The sequence below is a fragment of the Camellia sinensis genome, chromosome 8 (genome assembly GCF_055761805.1).
Source record: "Camellia sinensis isolate YWXY chromosome 8, ASM5576180v1, whole genome shotgun sequence".
Lineage (NCBI taxonomy): Eukaryota > Viridiplantae > Streptophyta > Magnoliopsida > Ericales > Theaceae > Camellia > Camellia sinensis.
Window position 1 is genome coordinate 116,399,817 of NC_138968.1, and position 18,784 is coordinate 116,418,600.

The window sequence follows — 18,784 nt, forward strand, 5'->3', positions numbered from 1 at the left end:
TAAGAACAAAATTATTTTTTAGAAACAAAATAATTTTGTTGCCAAAAGTGTTATTATTTTATTTTTAGCAATACAATTGGATATTTAGTGATGAATTATTAACATTTTGGAACCAAAAATTTTGTCTCAAAATAAAACTTTTTTGAGATCAAGTTATTTTGTCTCGAAAAGTGTATTTATTAGCTACATTTTTAAAATTTTGCCACTAAAAATTCAATTTTTGACTTTTCAACACGACTTTTTAGCGACTGTTCTCGTGACAACTGAATTAATCCCTAAATTTTTTTACAACAAAATTTATACTTTCAGAGACAAAAAGCTTGGTCTTTAAAATTATTATATGTTATAATGTGATATCACAAAAATATGTAATTGAATACAAATTCGCGTAATTATTATAAAATTACATAAATTTTGATGAACTTAGGTAAGTTATACACAAATTCATAAAATTTTATGATAAAATTATTACGATATATTTCCCAAACATGAAAGCCCGCTTGTTCTGAGAATCGGGTTGGGGAGATAGTGTTAGTCCAATTCTTCCATAAAGGAGCACTTGCAGATCTCCTATTTTGTGCGGTCAGTATAGGCCTCTCCCATCCGACTTTCAGCAAGTAGGAACTCTTTTGATTACGCCAGAAAGAATATTACAATTGATTGCTCTCTCCTACTCTTTTTCAATAACTAAAAAAAATAAATAATGAAATAAATTGAATAGTGTGACTAAAATCTAGTTTAAAACATGATGCATGTTATATAGATATTATTATTGTTTATAACATCTATTGTTTATATTAGTATGTCATAAAGAGACGACAGTTAGAAAAATAGACAAGAGGTCTATATATCTATTTGTCTTTTTTTCTAAGAAAAAAACTCATAAAATTACTTAAATTTTATAGGGATATTTACTAATAAATCCCATCTCACAAACAAGTATTCCATTTAGTTATAAGTTTTTTCTATTGATCTGTTAAGTCCTATTAGTGAAAAGTTTCTTTCCGTGTATTCCTATTTTTTATTTTGGTAGTGTTTTGGTAGACAGTTATACCCTTTTATTAATGTGACAGGTATGATGTGATATCCAATGTGACATGTATTAATATAACACTCCAACAATGTGACACTCTAAAAAAAATTAAAAACTCCGTAGTGTATTTTTCTAAATGTGACAACGTAGCGGGTATGATGTGACACTCCAAAACTTTAACTCAAAAAAAATAATAACACCTTAGTGTACTTTTTTCAAACGTGACAACGTAGAAGGTATGATGTGACACTTCAAAAAAAAAATAAAAACTTCTTAATGTACTTTTCTCAAACGTGACAATATGGCAAGTATGATGTGACACTTTAAAAAAAATTGATAACTCCTTAATGTATTTTTTTCAAACGTGACAATGTGGTAGAGACGATGTTACACTCTAAAAAAAATTAAAAATTCCTTAGTGTACTTTTTTTAAACGTGACATGTGACACTCCAACGTGGTGAGTATGATGTGACACTCTAAAAAAATTAAAAACTCTTTAATGTATTTTTCTTAAATGTGACACTCTAATATGGCAAGTATGATGTGACATTAAAATTTTTTAGTATATTTTTTCTAAATATAACACTCCAATGTGGTGGATGAATGAGTCACTATATACATCCAAAAGGACTTAATGGATCACCAAAAAAAAAAATATGGGACTATATTATATAAGGATATACAATAATATTTTCAAAATAAAAATACATTCCTTTCTTGTTGACTCATCTTCATTGCCTATATATACATACATATTGCAATAGCTAATCCGTACAAGCAACCACTTTCTCATACAAAAGAGAGAGACAAAACAATGGCAAAAGGATTCAAGGTTTTGATCTCCCAAATCATATCATCCTTCCAATTCTGCCGCTCCAAAAACCCTTCCAACTTCCCAGAAAATCCTGTCCCTTCATTCCTCCAACTCTCCCCAAACCCCGTCTTCATTCACTGTCTGCCGGCAACCCCGCCCCCTTCCAAACCCCACCGCTCCTCCTTCAAAGCACCACGTGTCCTCCATCTTCTCATCCGTCGGCTGTGGGTTCGGCACACAGTACACCTTTGAAGACGACCTCACCGAATCACCGGAATTCAAGTGGGACAAGACGCCGCATCGCGAAAGCTACAAGAGGATAATACGTTGTGGTGGAGCTATGGATGATGATATGGCAAACATTATACACTACTAGAAATATGACTTGTTGCATCTATTTTTTTGCGATTAATTGTTTGGCCGTCGCAAAATATTACTTTTTACATCAAGATCTCATTTTAGTTGGAGATGGAGGAGTTGTAGATTTCGTGACGCGGCGTCTCGTCCCATTTGAATTTCGGTGATTCGGTGAGGTCATTTTTAGAGGTGTACTGTGTGCTGAACCCACAACCGACAGATGAGAAGATAGAGGACACGTGGCGCTTGAAGGAGGAGTGGTGGGGTTTGAAAGGGGGCGAGGTTGCCAGCAGGCAATCAATGAAGACAGGGTTTGGGGAGAGTTGGAGGAATGAAGGGACAGGATTTTCTGGGAAGTTGGAAGGGTTTTTGGAGCGCCAGAATTGGAAGGATGAGATGATTTCGGAGATCAAAATCTTGAATCCTTTTGGCATTGTTTTGTCTTTTTTTTGTATGAGAAAGTGATTGTGCAATATGTATATATAGGTAATGAAAATGAGTCAACAAGAAAGGAAAATACCATATTTAATTGTATATTTTTATTTTGGAAATATTATTGTATATCCTTATATAATATAAGGAAGGTAGTTTTAATAGAATGAATGAAATTATTATGAGTTGGCAGACTTTTCTTGTTAGCATGCCAAGGATGGAATATTCCCAACCATCCCATACACTCCACGAAAATTTATTGACTTGCTATACCTTGACTTATATATATATATATATATATATAACTGTAGAAATTTACTCAAAATTTTAAATCTGAAGTGTATATTTAAATTTCTTATTTTGGGGTTATACCATAAATAACTCTTGATCGTTGATTAAAATGTGAAAGATCCTGGAACAACTCTCCTCAAGTTGGTTCGTTTGCTAAGCACCCCATGCTTTGTAGCCACTGTTATAATGTCGTTGCACGCACCTTAGGTGGTTTTGAAGAATTATCAATAGGGTCTTGGATAGTAGAAGGGGGAATAACAATAGCATCCTGGGCAGTAGGTTGATTGATCCATTATCTATTAGAAATAAAAAAAGAAAAAAAGAACCTCGTGAAAGATTGTATGAACAATTTAAAAGTAATGATACAAAAACATGACAAACTTAAACAAAAAGCATAACAACATTTAAAAAATAATACACATTTTGATTTTTTTTTTTTTAAAACCAATTCCTGAAAACTGAAAAAACAAAAAACAAAAAACTCAAAGGCTATTTTTTGAAAACTCATAACCCAACAAATAAATATATTTGATTTGTCTAAACCAAGTACAAAAAATAAATGAAGTTCAATGCAATCATAAGTTGTAGCTCAATTTTATCAGAACTTGAACAAATGAGCAAAGATTCTACTTTCAATACCTTTAATTTGAATGAAGAACACATTAAATAGAACAATCAATATGAACTGAGACATTTTAAACCTTTAATATCTAACCATCTAAAAAAATACAAGTCAACTTAAGTAATTAAATCTGTCTATTTGCTGGTCTAGTGCGTAGATCAAAAATACAAAAAAGAAAAAATCAGGCTTTTACATCCAAAACAAGTTTTCTTCCCAAGTGAGTGTTCAGATTAAGGGATTAGTAGATTCAACTACCAATGTGGCATCATCCAATTACTTACAAACCAAAAATAAATAAATTGTTATTGGAAACTAAAAAATTTAGCACCATCATATTCAGTTCTCATGAAACAATAATCAAACACATATATGATATCATATCATATTTTGGCATTGAGGGGTTGCTGTTGTGTTAATGACATAACAACAATTGTTGTGTCTTAATTTGAGGCTTATTGGCTTCGTTTGGGTTGGAAGGGTTGGGTTTGGGGCTATGTTAGTCACAAAAAGACAAAATAGACTTTTTAGTCCAATAAGACAAAACATCACATCCAACCCATAATCATTACATTCTTTTTCTCACAAAAAGTCAAAAAAATAAAAAAGCCCTTCCCAAACGAGGCTCCAAAAAGCCAAAAAGCCAACTCACTTCCCAAACAAACCCAATTATTTATACGATTCAAACCGACATTTTGTAGGGTTCGTCGAGTACTTTAAGCATGTCAAAAATTATTTTAATCAAATATCGATAACCATACGATCGAATTATATTTATCATAAAAAAAAAATAAACAAAGTTTTTCTTTTGAGAAATATTATAAAAAATATGCAATCCAATCACGTAACTATCAATATCCAATCAATATAATTTTTGATATGCATGAAGTACTCGATGAACCCTACAAAATGAACAATTCAGATTATAAAAATAAGCCCATAATAAACCTTAAATTGAGGCGCATCAGCAACCCCATACCTATAAATTTGCATCAAATTTGTTTTGTTTGTGGTCCAGATTTGTAATGCATTCGGATTATAAAAGGCTTCACATGAGCGGATTGATAGTTTGGGCGAGGAGATGATATTAAAAAATAATCCGTTTGGCTTAGGGTGTTAACGGACGATCGGCTAATCATTCGGCCAAGTGCAATTTTTTATTTTTTTACTACATTTTGGGTAGTACATTTTGAACATTAATATTTAATTTTTTATTAAGTAAAAACCATGATGTTTATTTATTTTATTATTTTATATAAAAATAATTTAATAATCTCCACACTAACAACTATTATCAAAATAAATATAATTTTATTTATTTCCTCATTATCAATTCTTTTCATTCTTTCTGAAAACAAACAGACCTTATAAGTTTAGAATTGATTATTAAATAATAATTTATAAGGGCACAAATTTAAAAAGTGTAAGATCACAATAAAATAAAATAAAATTTTAAATATAAGTAGTATTTTAATATTTAAAAAAAGGATAAATTACAAATACACTCTTTGAGTTTTGCTTAAAATACGAATTCCTCCTGTAGTTTGAAAAATTACAAATACCTCCCTGTCAAAAATTTTTATTTAACAGAATTAATTGAAAAAGTAAAATTTCTAACTATTCACCTATACAATAATAAAATTATCTAAATTATTAATTGAAATAAAATTTTAACAATATTAAAAACTGTTAATTAACTTGATGATTTATTAATAAAATGACCTATTTGCTATGAAATTAAAAAATCTTAAAGGGCATAATATAATTTCTAAAATTACATAAAATAATTTATAATTTAAATAAAACTCAAGAATGTGTTTGTAATTTACCCTTAAAAAAATTAAACTACGACCTGTCCACTTTCACTTTTTTTAATCCTTTTTTCCCTTTTTTTAACTCGAATTAAAAAATTAAAACCTCCCATATTAGGCACTTTAACATATAATCCACTGAAGTGTCCTCCTTTAATTACTCTGTCTCTCTCTCTCATCGCTGTTTTCACTATAAAACACTTTTGCAATCACTCAACAAAAATAGTTTTCCCCATCGCTGTTTTCACTATAATACACTTCTAAAATCACTTAGCAAAAACAATTTTCTCCTTTGACAAAAACCTACAATGGGTGCTTTAGGGAAATGGCTGAAATCACTGATAGGTCTCAAGAAGACCCAATCAAGCGACCAAGTAATCCCATACTCTCAACCATCACTGACCCATTTGCTTGATTTTCTTGTTTTCAATTTTTTTTTTTTTGGGGGGGGTAGGAAAATGTGGGCAGTAGTGATAAGGGTCGAAAGTGGAGGCTATGGAGGAGTGACAAAGCAGGTCACGCGACTGTGTTTGATTCGTCTTTGTTTGGGGTTGATGGCGTGTTCAATGTTGCTGTGGCGACTGTGGTTACAACTACGACCAAAGAGTTCACGGTGGTCAGGCAAGAATGGGTTGCAATCAGAATCCAAACCATGTTTCCGGCTTTTCTGGTAACTCTATTTTTTTAATTTTTTTTTCTCTTTATCACTCTGTTTACTCAATTTTTTCATAGCTATACATGTCTTAGCTATATGTATTTGATGGGTTTGTTTGGGATTGAGTTTTCAATTGCTGATGAATGAAATCAAATTCAATCATTTGACAAAACCCCATTTTGTTCCCCCCCTATCTGCGCTGTTTGCTTAGGTCGGAAACATTTTCCTAGAGAAAATTTAGATGGCGGTGGTGATGGTGATAGCAGTGGTTACGGTGGTGATGTGATTGCATTAATAAGATCTTAATCTGCTTTTTCCTAGATTTGGTTTTCCGTCCAACCAAACACTAGAAGATTCCAATTTTTTGGGAGTGAAAATTGTGAATCAGTAATGTTTTTGATTTTTTTTTTACAAATTTATGAAAAAATTTAAAACTTTAATTATTAAAGTTGGTATGATTTACCACTGATTTGATTTTTTTTTTTTTTTTTTTGGAAACCTGACTTGGAAAAAAAAAAAAAGGAAATAAAGAAAGAAAGAAAAGAAACGCAACTTGTATTATGCATCTTTCCATTTTACTTTGCTTTCAAAAAATGGAAAAAATGGTTTTGAAATCATAACTAAATATGCTAAGAGTATTTACAAACAAGAAAGGGTAGTGGAATTTGCAGTGTAAAGATTAATTATTCACTGTTGGTTTGTTAATATATATCATTTAATAACCACCACAAAACAACCAGTATTAACTTGCATATTTTATCTGTTTTTGTTCAATTCTGATATTTTATGAATCATGATTATGTTCTGTTTTTTGAGTTTTTATTGTCTCTGTGGAATCTTATTTTTGCTGATTCATGTTTATATAATGAATTGATGATTGAAGGCAAGACAAGCTTTAAGGGCATTGAAAGCAATAGTGAGGCTACAAGCGATTTTCCGAGACAAGCAGGTCAGGAAGCAAGCTGCTGTAACACTAAAGCATATGCAAGCTCTTGTTTGAGCTTAGGCTCATGTTACGGCCTCTTGTGTATCTGCACAAAGTCCAACTAAATTTCTTGACAAACATCACAACGAAGCTTATCCAATTAAGCATGCCGAGGTATACTAATAAGTTGTTCAACCAATTCATGACATGATTGTCATTACATAACATCTATTAACACAGTTCAAGTACTAAATAATGAACATCCTTTGTCAAGGTGGGTGGTGTGATAGCACGGGAATAGCAAAGGAATTGAAGGCAAAGCTTCAAGTGAGGCAAGAAGGTGCCATCAAGAGGGAGAGAACAATTGCACACTCCCTATCTCAATAGGTAATGAATTTGAAACACCATTTTGATGTGGTTTCGATTTTTTCTGTGTTTTTTCAGTAAGCAAATTGAAATGAATTGTATCATATTTGTTTTGCTTATGGTGGTCCAAATTTGTAATCCTTTCAGATTATAAAAGGCTTCACATAAGTGGATTGATAGTTTGGGTAAGGAGATGATATTAGAAAATAATCTGTTCGGTTTAGGGTGTTACTGGACGACCGGCTAATCATCCGGCCAAGTGCAACTTTTTATTTTTTTTACAACATTTTGGGTAGTACATTTTAAACATTGATATTTAATTTTTTGTTAAGTAAAAACCATGAATTTTATTTATTTTATCATTTTATATAAAAATAATTTAATAATCTCCATACTAACCACTATTATCAAAACAAATATTATTTTACTTAATCTCCTTACTATCAATTCTTTTCATTCTAACAACTATTATCAAAACAACTATTATCAATTCTTTTCATTCTAACAACTATTTTACTATTTTATTATTTTATTTTACTTAATCTCCTTACTAACAACTATTATCAAAACAAACAGACCTTATAACTTTAGAATTGATTATTAAATAATAATTTATAAGGGAACAAATTTAAAGAGTGTAAGATCATAACAAAATAAAATAAAATAAAAATTTAAATATAAGTAATATTTTAATATTTAGAAAAAGGATAAATTACAAACACTCTCTAAGCTTTGCTTAAAATACGAATTGCCCCCTGTAGTTTGAAAAATTACAAATACCTCCCTGTCAAAATTTTTTATTTAACAAAATTAATTAAAAAAGTAAAATTTCTAACTGTTCAACTATACAATAATAAAATTATCTGAATTATTAATTGAAATAAAATTTTAATATTAATAAAAATTGTTAATTAACTTAATGATTTATTAATAAAAGAGATTATTTGTTATGAATTTAAAAACCTTAAGGGGCATAATGTAATTTCTAAAACCACAAAGTAATTTGTAATTTACCCCTTAAAAAATTAAACTATGACCTGTCCACTTTCACTTTTTTTAAACCCTTTTTTTTTATTAAACTACCATTTTTTTAATTCGAATTCAAAAATTCAAACCTCTCCGTATTACACACTTAACATATAATTCACCATAGATTCCGAAGTGTCCTCCTTTAATTACTCTCTCTCTCTCTCTCCTCTCTCTCTCACATCGCTGTTTTCAAGAAAAAAAAAACACTTCTAAAATCACTCAAAGCAAAAACAGTTTTCCCCTTTGACAAAATCTACAATGGGTGCTTTAGGGAAATGGCTGAAATCACTAATTGGTCTCAAGAAGAGCCAATCAAGTCACCAAGTAATCCCATACTATCAACCATCACTGACCCATTTGTTTGATTTTCTTGTTTTCTTTGTTTTTATAAAGTGTTTTCAATTTTTTATTTACTTTTTGTAGGAAAATGTGGGCAGTACTGGTAAGGGTCGAAAGTGGAGGCTATGGAGGAGTGACAAAGGAGGCCACGTGGCTATGTCTGATTCCTCTACGTTTGGGGTTGATGACGTGTTCAGTGCTACTGTGGCCACTGTGCTTAGAGCTACGACCAAAGATTTCGTGGTGGTTAGGCAAGAGTGGGTTGCAATTAGAATTCAGACCATGTTTCAGGCATTCCTGGTAACCTTTTTTTTTTTTTTGGGTTCTCCTTTCCACTCTGTTTACTCAATATTTTCATAGCTATACATGTCTTAGCTGTATGTATTTGATGGATTTGTTTGGGATTAAGTTTTAATTGCTGATGAATGAAATCCAATTCAATCATTTGACAAAACCCCCTCTCATTCCCCTCTCCCCCCATATGCGAGTAAACAAAGTGATAAAGAGAAAAAAAAAAATTTTAAAAATTGAGTTACCAGAAAAGCCCGAAACATGGCAACCCACTCTTGCCTAACCACCATGAACTCTTTGGCCGTAGCTCTAACCACAGTCGCCACAGCAGCACTGATCACGTCATCAACCCCAAACGAAGATGAATCAGACACAACCACATGGTCTGCTTTGTCACTCCTCCATAGCCTCCACTTTCGACCCTTACCAGTACTGCCCACATTTTCCTACAAAAAATAAATAAATAAATAAATAACAAAAAAAATTGAAAGCACTTTCTAAAAACAAAAAAAAAAAAAAACAAGAAAATCAAGCAAATGGGTCAATGATGGTTGAGAGTATGGGATTACTTGGTGACTTGATTGGGTCTTCTTGAGACCAATCGATGATTTCAACCATTTCCCTAAAGCACCCATTGTAGGTTTTTGTCAAAGGAGAAAATTGTTTTTGCTGAGTGATTTCAGAAGTGTTTTATAGTGAAAACAGCGATGAGAGAGAGAGAGAGAGAGAGAGAGAGAGAGAGAGTAATTAAAGGAGGACACTACGGTGGATTATATGTAAGTGCCTACTATGAGAGGTTTGAATTTTTTTAATTCGAATTAAAAAAAGAAAGAAATGATTAAAAAAAGTGAAAGTGGACCGGTCATAGTTTAATTTTTTTAAGGGTAAATTACAAACACACTCTTGAGGTTTATTTAAATTATAAATTATTTTATGTAATTTTAGAAATTATATTATGCCTTTTAAAGTTTTTAATTTCATAACAAATAGGTCTTTTATTAATATTATCAAGTTAATTAACAATTTTTAATAATATTAAAATTTTATTTCAATTAATAATTCAGATAATTTTATTATTGTATAGGTAAACAGTTAAAAATTTTACTTTTTCAATTAATTCTGTTAAATAAAAAATTCTAACAAGGATTGTAGTTTTCCAAACTACAGGGAGAATTCGTATTTTAAGCAAAACTTAGAGACTGTATTTGTAATTTATCATTATTTTAAATATTAAAATACTACTTATATTTAAAATTTTATTTTATTTTATATTATTATCTTACACTTTTTAAATTTGTGCCGTTATAAATTATTATTTAATAATCAATTCTAAAGTTATAAGGTCCGTTTGTTTTCAGAAAAAATGAAAGGAATTGATAGTGAGATAATTAAGTTAAATTAAATTTGTTTTGATAATAGTTGTTAGTGCGATGATTATTAAATTATTTTTATATAAAATAATAAAATAAATAAAAATAATGGTTTTTACTTAAATATTAATGTTCAAAATGTACTGCCCAAAATGTAGTAAAAAAATAAAAAATTGCACTTGGCCGAAGGATTAGCCAATCGTCCGGTAACACCCTAAGCCGAACAAATTATTTTCTAATATCTCCTCGCCCAAACTATCAATCCGCTCATGTGAAGCCTTTTGTAATCCGAATGGATTACAAATCTAGACCACAAACAAAACAAATTTGATACAAATGGCGGATTTGAGATTGCAGATTGATTTTTTTCCAATCTGCCTAGTTTTGGGCAGATGACGGATTTGAGGTTCATTTGGCCCCAATCGAACTGCCAAACCGCAAACAACCTTACTAATTTGTAAGACTTTGTGTTTTCAATTTTTTAGATATTCTGTTTGTGTGTTTAATTAAAAAAGAGTTTAAATATTTGTTGAATATATTCTGTTAAGAAAGAGTTTTCAATTTGAATATATTTTTTAAATTGAAAAAAATAAATGTATTATTTATCTATATTTTTTGATTTTTAAATCTAACTCTAAAAATAATAAATCAAAAAGATGATATATGACGGTTGATTTTTATTTTCAAAAACAGATATAGATGTAACAATACAGAGGCATACAATCTCTACCACTGCTCTATTCATGGTTTTGGTGGTTTGAATTGTTTTTATATTTTAAAAATCACATATTGTAATACTTTACATAATACTTTATGTAGATGAAACATGTTGTGATTGTAATATGTGGATGAGGCATGCAGTGATTGTAATATTCTAAAGTCTCAAACTTTTTTTCTTTGGAAGAGGTATGCAGTGATTGTAATACTTTTTTAAGTCATAAACTGTAATACTTTTTTTTTTTTTTTTTTTTTTTGAGAAAGTGCACAAGTTGAATTATGTTAAAAATTTATAAAATTTTAAACTGCCAAACCGATTCGCATCCATCCGTTAATCTACCAATCCGCTCAATCCACATCTATCGGATTGGCGGACGGATGCAGATTGATTTTTTCCAATCCGCCAATTTGGCGGACTGGAGGTTCTGTGGCCGCAATCGACCCACGCCCACCCCTAGTACAAACTCTTAACATTCTGCAAGGAGAAAAAAAATCAACCAACCACAATCATAAAAGTGAAGAAAATTATATAATTTTTCTGGAGGCCTCCTTACATTTAAAGAGAAAATATGTTATGAAGAAGTGTCATTTTATTTTTAGGTAATTCTGCTGAAGTGATTTTCTATTTTCTCATACACTATCTTGACTGAAGCATGTGGCTTTACAATTTGATGATTTGAATTGTTATTTGATGGATTCTTTTTCTATCAATAATGGATTTACTATATATGCATGAGTTTTTACACAGAAGATTTTGCAAAGGAATGGGTTTCCACTTTTGATTGCCACCAACGGATGGTAATCTAGTATCCCAATCAAAGCAACAGTTCTCAAGACTAAGAAAAAAACTAATAACATTCAAAAAATAAATAAATAAATCAACCAAAGTGAAAAAAATTATATATTTTTTTCTTGAAACCTCCTAACATTTAAAGAGAAAATATGTTGTATTCATGCAAACCTAGATAGTATGTTGAAGGCAATGGAGAGTCTCTGACGAACGTAATGAAAAGTCTTCGGCGAAAGTAAGCTTCTAGGGTTTTTGAGACACGGATGGTTGAGAGTTTGACTGTAAAAAGAAATCAAAGTAAAATAAACTGTAAGATCATAAACGATGTAGTTTTGAATTTAGGTTTTCTTATATTCTATATTACTATATTAAGTGAGCCACTACAAAAAAAGTTGGAAGATAGTATCAACTATAGCACGAGGGAAATAGTCAGAGCCCATTAATCTCCTTTTATTTTATTTTTGGTAATTATAGCCCTATACCTTGATGAGATAACTAAATCATGCCATGAAGACTAAATGGTTACATGTTCTCATAAACTTCAAACTATTAATAAACTAACACCATAGGGCAATGCCCTCATAAACATCAAACCATTAATAAACTAACACCATAGGGAAAATTCTTACAGTAAAACAAAACCACATAGCCACAATCAATTCCGTCTAAAAGTTTAAGCTCTGCAAAAAATAACAGATCCAGACAAATGCCATTCAGCATTTCAAAATTGATAGGAGGCTTTGATCCTCAACCTCCAACTAAAAATAACACCATTTAACTTTTTGCATCCCATTGCTAGAATGGGCAAACGTAATATAGCCAAAAAAAAAATGAACAGGAAAACCATTTCTTACAAAAACAGGACCGAAGAGCCACAGAAAAACCTGGCCTCGTTTCATAATAATGCTGAATAGCAGAGAAACAGTAGAGCCAGTGAGGGAAAAAATCTTAGTACGAGAACTTAAAATTATATCATATCATATCCACTTAAAGACAACAACTACAAACATGAACCAAATCAAAATTTTCATGAAAGCTGAACAAAAATAGAAAAGCAGTAGCTAGTAGGTTGCCTATAATATATATCAAATAATGAACCGAAAAAATATCAAATAATGATTCTTGAGAAGGGAAGAGAAAAACAGAGCAGAGAAGAGACAAGAATAGAACAATACCTTCGATCGCCACTGCCGCCGCTCGCTACCGATCATAAACCCTAATTACTGGAAAAAAAAAAAAAAAACATAGAACACACTCACATAACAAAGGTTGAGAAGAGAAGATCCATCAAAGCGAATAGAAGAGAAGAGAAGAAGAGAAGAATACCTTCGAATTGCTGCTTCGATCGCTGAGCGCCGCCACTGTCGACGATAGTCGATCGTCGCCACCACTGTCGCCAATCGCCGCTCGCCTCCATTCAAGTGAGAGAGAGAGAGAGAGAGAGAGAGAGAGAGAGAGAGAGAGACTGCTATCTAGGGCTACAAACGTGAAATGGAAAAAGGGAGGGGCAGGACAGAGGGAAAAAGCGCAAAAAAATCTCACGTGTGTCTCCCACAAAGTTTGTTTGAAAATTTAATAATTTATTTAGAATTTGAATATAACTCAAAAAAATAAACAAAGTTTGTTTGAAAATTTGATAATTTATTTAAAATTTTAATATAACTCAAAAAAATAAATTTGGGAATAATATATACACTTAAAAAAATAAAAGAAGATTTCCTGAATTAAAAAGTAAAAAGATTGGGGGGAGGGAATAATAAATACACTTCAAAAAATAAAGGAATATTTTCTAAATTAAAAAGTAAAAAGATTTCAAGGTCTTCTCATGATCTTCCTTGCGATTCACCATCACTGCAACCCTCAAGACCAAATCGCGACAACAAGCTCCTCAGATCTAGGGGTTTTGGTAGTGGTAGAGGAGATGGATGAGCTGAGAGAGGGCTTCTTGCAGACCACCGGTGGCGGGGAGGACTTCTTGCAGACCACCGATGGTGGCTAGGGTTTTGCAAAATTGTAATGAAAAAAAAAAAGAAAAAAAATAATTTATTTCAATTAACTTCCATTTAATTTAAAAAAAAAATATTTCAATCAATATTGAAATAATTTTGCAATTTATATGTATTAAATAAAGGGGAATTTTTTTTAAGGTCCCTAATAATAGTAATTTAGAGAATAAAGGACACCAAAAAAAAGGATGATACATTACATCCCTCAACTAGAACACGCGCATTTTTAATTCTTTCTTGGACCAAAATACTCTTCACAAATCAACTGAGAACACTCAACTGGATTTTGACGACTGAGTTCCATTCCAAACATCCAACCATCTTCACGAGCAAGAGAACAAGAGAATTAGGGTTTCACAATCATCTTCACTATCGACATTAGGGTTTCATTATCTTCTGCAAAAATCTTTTCCATTCCTTCCTCACAAATTTCTCTCACCCGTTTTCACTATTCATCGTCATCTCAGTTCATCTTCATCTCATTGCATCTTCATCTTAGGGCATATCAGTTCGTAATTAGGGTTTCATTCTCACTCTAGTAAGTTTTCTACAATCTAACGAGTTTTTCTATGGAAACACAATTAATTGCACATTATATTTTGCTTCCATTAATTAGGGTTTCAATTTCGTAATAAAAAGCTACATGAATTTGAAAAATGTTATTTCTTTGAGTTTTGAACTTATTCTTGTAGATGTTTGTGTGATTTTGTTTGTAAATTTCTCTGACATTTGAATTTCTCTGGTATTTGCTTGATATATGTTTGTTCTTTGAATTTTCTCTGGCATGTTCATTCTCCATTTGTTTCTGTTTATTCCCTCATTTTCTCTGGCATGGTTAATTTCATTCAAATTGCTCTCCTTTCTAAATTTCTCTGGCATTTTCATTTTCTTTGGAATGTGAAATTTTCTTAGGCATTTTCATTTTCTCTGCTTGCTAAATTTATATTTCTTTTTTGAATTTTCTCTAGCTATATTTTACATCTATATGTAATATTACTCTCTTGTTTGTGTTTAAGTTTCTCTGGCATTTATAATTTTCTCTGGCCACATCACTTTTCTTCTTTATGTGTCTCTGTCATGTTTAAATTTCTCTGGTTGTGTATGTAAATTTCTTTGGCATTTTAATATTATGGAATGGAAATTTTCTTTGGAATGTGTAATTTTCTCTGGAATGTGTTTGAATTTTTTCTGGCTATATTTTACATCTATCTGTAATATTACTCTCTTGTCTGTGTCTAAGTTTCTCTGGCATTTATAATTTTCTCTAGCCACATCACTTTTCTCCTATGTGTGTCTTTATCATGTTTAAATTTCTCTGGTTGTATATGTAAATTTTTCTGGCATTTTAATATTATGGAATGGAAATTTTCTCTGAAATGTGTAATTTTCTCTAGAATGTGTTTGAATTTTCTCTGGCATTTTCATTTTCTGTGCTTGCTAGATTTATGTTTCTTTCTTGAATTTTCTCTGGCTACATTTTACATTTATATGTAATTGTTATCAATTTTTGAAAATTTTTCTATCATATTTATGTTGCTTTGTTTATTTTCTCTCGGAATGGAAATTAGTTGTGGCAACATGTAGTCCACACGAAAACACTTAGTATTTTCTAGTCTATGTCTAACTTTCTTTGGAATTTATAATTTTCTCTGGCCACATTACTTTTATCCCTTGTTGATTTCTCTTGCATGTTTATGTTGCTTTTTTGATTTTCTCTAGGAATGGAAATTTTCTGTGGCTAGATGTATTCCACAAGAAAACAATTAGTACTCTGACATTTAATTTTTAGTGTGTAATTTTCTCTGACATTTATAATTTTCTTTGCCTACCTTAGTTTTCTCCCTTATGTGTAATTTTCTTTGACATGTTCAATTTTCTATAGCATGTTTAATTTTCTCTAGGATTTAATGTTGACATCTTTATGTTTTCATTGCCTAGAAATGGCGAAATGCAAAAGCAGCAAAACACCAGAAACACCACGAAAGAAACATAAACTCTCTGAGTCTTCTTATGATCTTAGATCAAAAAGCAGCAAAATACCACAAACTCCTCGCCAAAAAACACAAGTCCAAGGTGATGAAGCAACAAGCATCAAGATGAATACCCCAACTTTAAAAGACTCAAGCTCAAAGGGGGAAAAACCTGTTAAACTCCAAAGAAGGAGAGCTCATTACAGCATTCAATACTGATCCAACCTCTCATCTTTTGTCTCCTTTTTTTAAACCCTTAAATTCAATTTAAACCAACTTGAAGAGCTTCAAAAGACTCCATTCTGGTATTTGATCCAAGCTCTAACCACTGGAAGGTTGGATCCAAGGAAGTCTAGGAAATCTGATGATAATGTAGTTGCAATAATCCAATGTTACAATGAAAAAACGAAAGATGGTAAAAGAGCCATGTCATGGTAAAAGAGCCATGTCATGGTAAAAGCATTCACAGTTGGTAAAAAAACTTGACCTTTACAACCAATGACATGACCTTGATTTTTGGTTTGTAAGATGGTAAAAGCGCCATGTCATTGAGATACTCAAAAAAGCCAAACACTGCATTCCTAAGGCAGAGATTCCCAAAGGACACAAGGCTTATTAGTCCTATTCTTAAGAATGCCTTGGTCAAAGCAATGAAAGGCAAGCAACCAATTGACTTCAAAGATGTAGCAATCATTGTTACCTTGTACTTGTGTCTCACCCTATTTTTTGCAACAAGTGGGAATTCAATAGGGTGGGTTTTTATCAAGTACGTGGAACCTCTTGAATCAATGAAGTAGTATGGTTGGCTAGAAGCAATCACAACATCATTGATCGATTCTATCACAACATTGCACAAAACTCCAGAAAAAGTTACGGGGTGTATCATTGCATTGCTGGTAAGTAGAATTTCCATTCAAATTTACAATTATGATACTTACAAATTTGTGTGTTTAGCAAAATTTAATTACTTCAATTTCCATCACAGTATTGGCTATGTGAACATGCGAATATCATTGACTGGGAAGACAGTAACACAACTAAATTCCCAAAATGTGCCAAGTGGAACCTGCAAAGCTTGACCAAACAGCTGCAGAAGACACCGGTCCACTTTCTTGCACCTCGACAAGTTAGATTTCTATCGCAACTGAAATCTCAGTGAAATTCTAAAATTTCTTTGACAACTGGTTTGTTTCCTTCCTTGTGCCTTGCTTGATTTGATCAATTTTCTCTGTGATGCAATATCTTATATGGAATAACTTATGTGCCTTGCCTGATTTAGATCAATTTTCTCTGAAATTTCAATTTATGTTACTTTTTTGATTACCACTAGTTCATTTCTGCCCTTGTAATGAATTCTCTTTGGAATCCAAATTTCTCTGACCACAATTATAGTAACATTCACTTATATGCCTTGATTGATTTTCTCTGATATCTAAATTATGTTGCTTGTTTCATAATTTTCTCCGGCCCATAAAATTATTTCTCTTTTTGTATAATTTGATCTGGCCCATAACTCATGTGCCTTGACTGATTGAGGTCAATTTTCTCTGAAATTTGAATTTATGTTGCTTCTTTGATTAACACTGTTTATTCCTGCCATTGTAATGAATTTTCTTTAGAATCCAAATTTCCCTAATCACAATTATAGTAACATTAACTTATATGCCATGTTTGATTTTTTCTGATATCTAAATTATGTTGCTTGTTTCATAATTTTCTCTGACCCATAAAATTATATCTCCTTGTGTGTAATTTTCTCTGGCCCATACAATTTTCTCTGAAATTTGTTTCCCATTAGTATAATTTAGATGAATTTTATCTAGCTTATTTGAATTTTTCTCTCAGTGAATTTTAAATATTTCTCTAATAAAAGAGCCTCCGGTTATAGATAGATAACAAGGAACGAGTTAAAAACCCATCAGAGGAGTTTTGTCTTGGTAAAAAAAAGGAGAAAGAATCAAAAAAAGGCTTTAGCCAAATTCAAGGAGACATTAGAAGAGTCATCTGAAGAAAAAGGAGGAAATGAAGAAGGAGAAGGCAACATAGAAGAACAAGAAGCAAGCAATGGAAAAGAAGATCAAGCAAGTAGTGTAGAAGAGGAAGCTAGAGAATAAAATGAAGAAGAAGAAGAAGAAGAAGAAGACAATGAACAGAAAGAAGAAGAAGAAGACAATGAAGAAGAATAAGGCACTGAATCAAAAAAGCAAAAAGAAAACAATGAGGAAATGTATGAAGAAGAACATAATGAGCCGATGGACCAACATCATGATAGCGTTTGTGGCTCAACAATGCCATCAGCCTCAAGAATCTAAGGAATCAAAGCATGCTCAAATTGCTAATCTACATCAAAGACTAAAGACACTTTCTAAATCCAAAATAGAAGCAAAGAAAAATTGGAATGAATTACTTCAAGACAAGGACATTGCAATAAGAACCTTGACATCAAATAACTCAAAACTTCAAAAAAGAGACAACACAAACCAAATGAAACTAAGGATGTTGGACATTCAAAAAGAAGATGATAAAAAAACAATTCAACAGTTGAGATGTTCAATTTCACAGCTTAAACTGAAAATGCTAGCTTGCATGAACAAATTCAAGAACTATCTGTCCAACTAGCAACACAACCTTATTGAACACCAACACAAGTTCAACCTCAAGGTCAGTGAAAATCTTGAACCACATAACTCAGAGAAATTTCTATTTATTACAATTTTATCTGTCGATGGTAATTTTCTCTGAAAGTTGAATTTCCCTGACCCCATTAGTTTGGCCAGTTTGATTTATGCTGCTTATTTGATTTTCTCTGTCTATTTGGTTCCATATGTGTGTAATTTTCCCTAGATTTTGTAACTTCTCTAATCATGTTGATTTTTGGGACTTGTTTGATTTTCACTGTGTATAGTTGCAATAGAAGTGGAATAACAACCAATAACCCAACAAGAACAAGTGGCACACAAACAACAAC

The 18,784-nt window shown here is 31.5% G+C and overlaps 2 protein-coding genes across 2 annotated transcripts in view; one reads left to right on the plus strand and one right to left on the minus strand.

The window, feature by feature from the left end:
* Positions 1–13,302, minus strand: part of LOC114274479 (protein ROS1C) — a 130,534-nt gene extending 117,232 nt beyond the window's left edge. The window contains exon 1 of the mRNA XM_082883197.1: positions 13,252–13,302. Within this exon, the coding sequence (XP_082739323.1) occupies positions 13,252–13,257 (6 nt within the window). The 5' untranslated portion in view covers positions 13,258–13,302. The remainder of the gene's footprint in view (positions 1–13,251) is intronic.
* Positions 5,531–7,354, plus strand: LOC145797439 (protein IQ-DOMAIN 6-like). The gene is made up of 5 exons (XM_082884589.1): positions 5,531–5,780; positions 5,813–6,028; positions 6,897–7,007; positions 7,090–7,102; positions 7,213–7,354. Exons 1-5 carry the CDS (start codon positions 5,667–5,669, stop codon positions 7,323–7,325), a joined length of 567 nt encoding a protein of 188 aa, XP_082740715.1. The 5' UTR covers positions 5,531–5,666; the 3' UTR covers positions 7,326–7,354.
* Positions 13,303–18,784: the final 5,482 nt, after the last annotated feature.

Bases quoted from the DNA above. Each gene is read 5' to 3' on its own strand.
- LOC145797439 (XM_082884589.1), top strand. From the start codon at position 5,667: ATGGGTGCTTTAGGGAAATGGCTGAAATCACTGATAGGTCTCAAGAAG. The intron at 5,781-5,812 runs GTTTTCAATTTT...TGGGGGGGGTAG, and splicing joins CCCATTTGCTTGATTTTCTT to GAAAATGTGGGCAGTAGTGA. The intron at 6,029-6,896 runs GTAACTCTATTT...TGATGATTGAAG, and splicing joins CCATGTTTCCGGCTTTTCTG to GCAAGACAAGCTTTAAGGGC.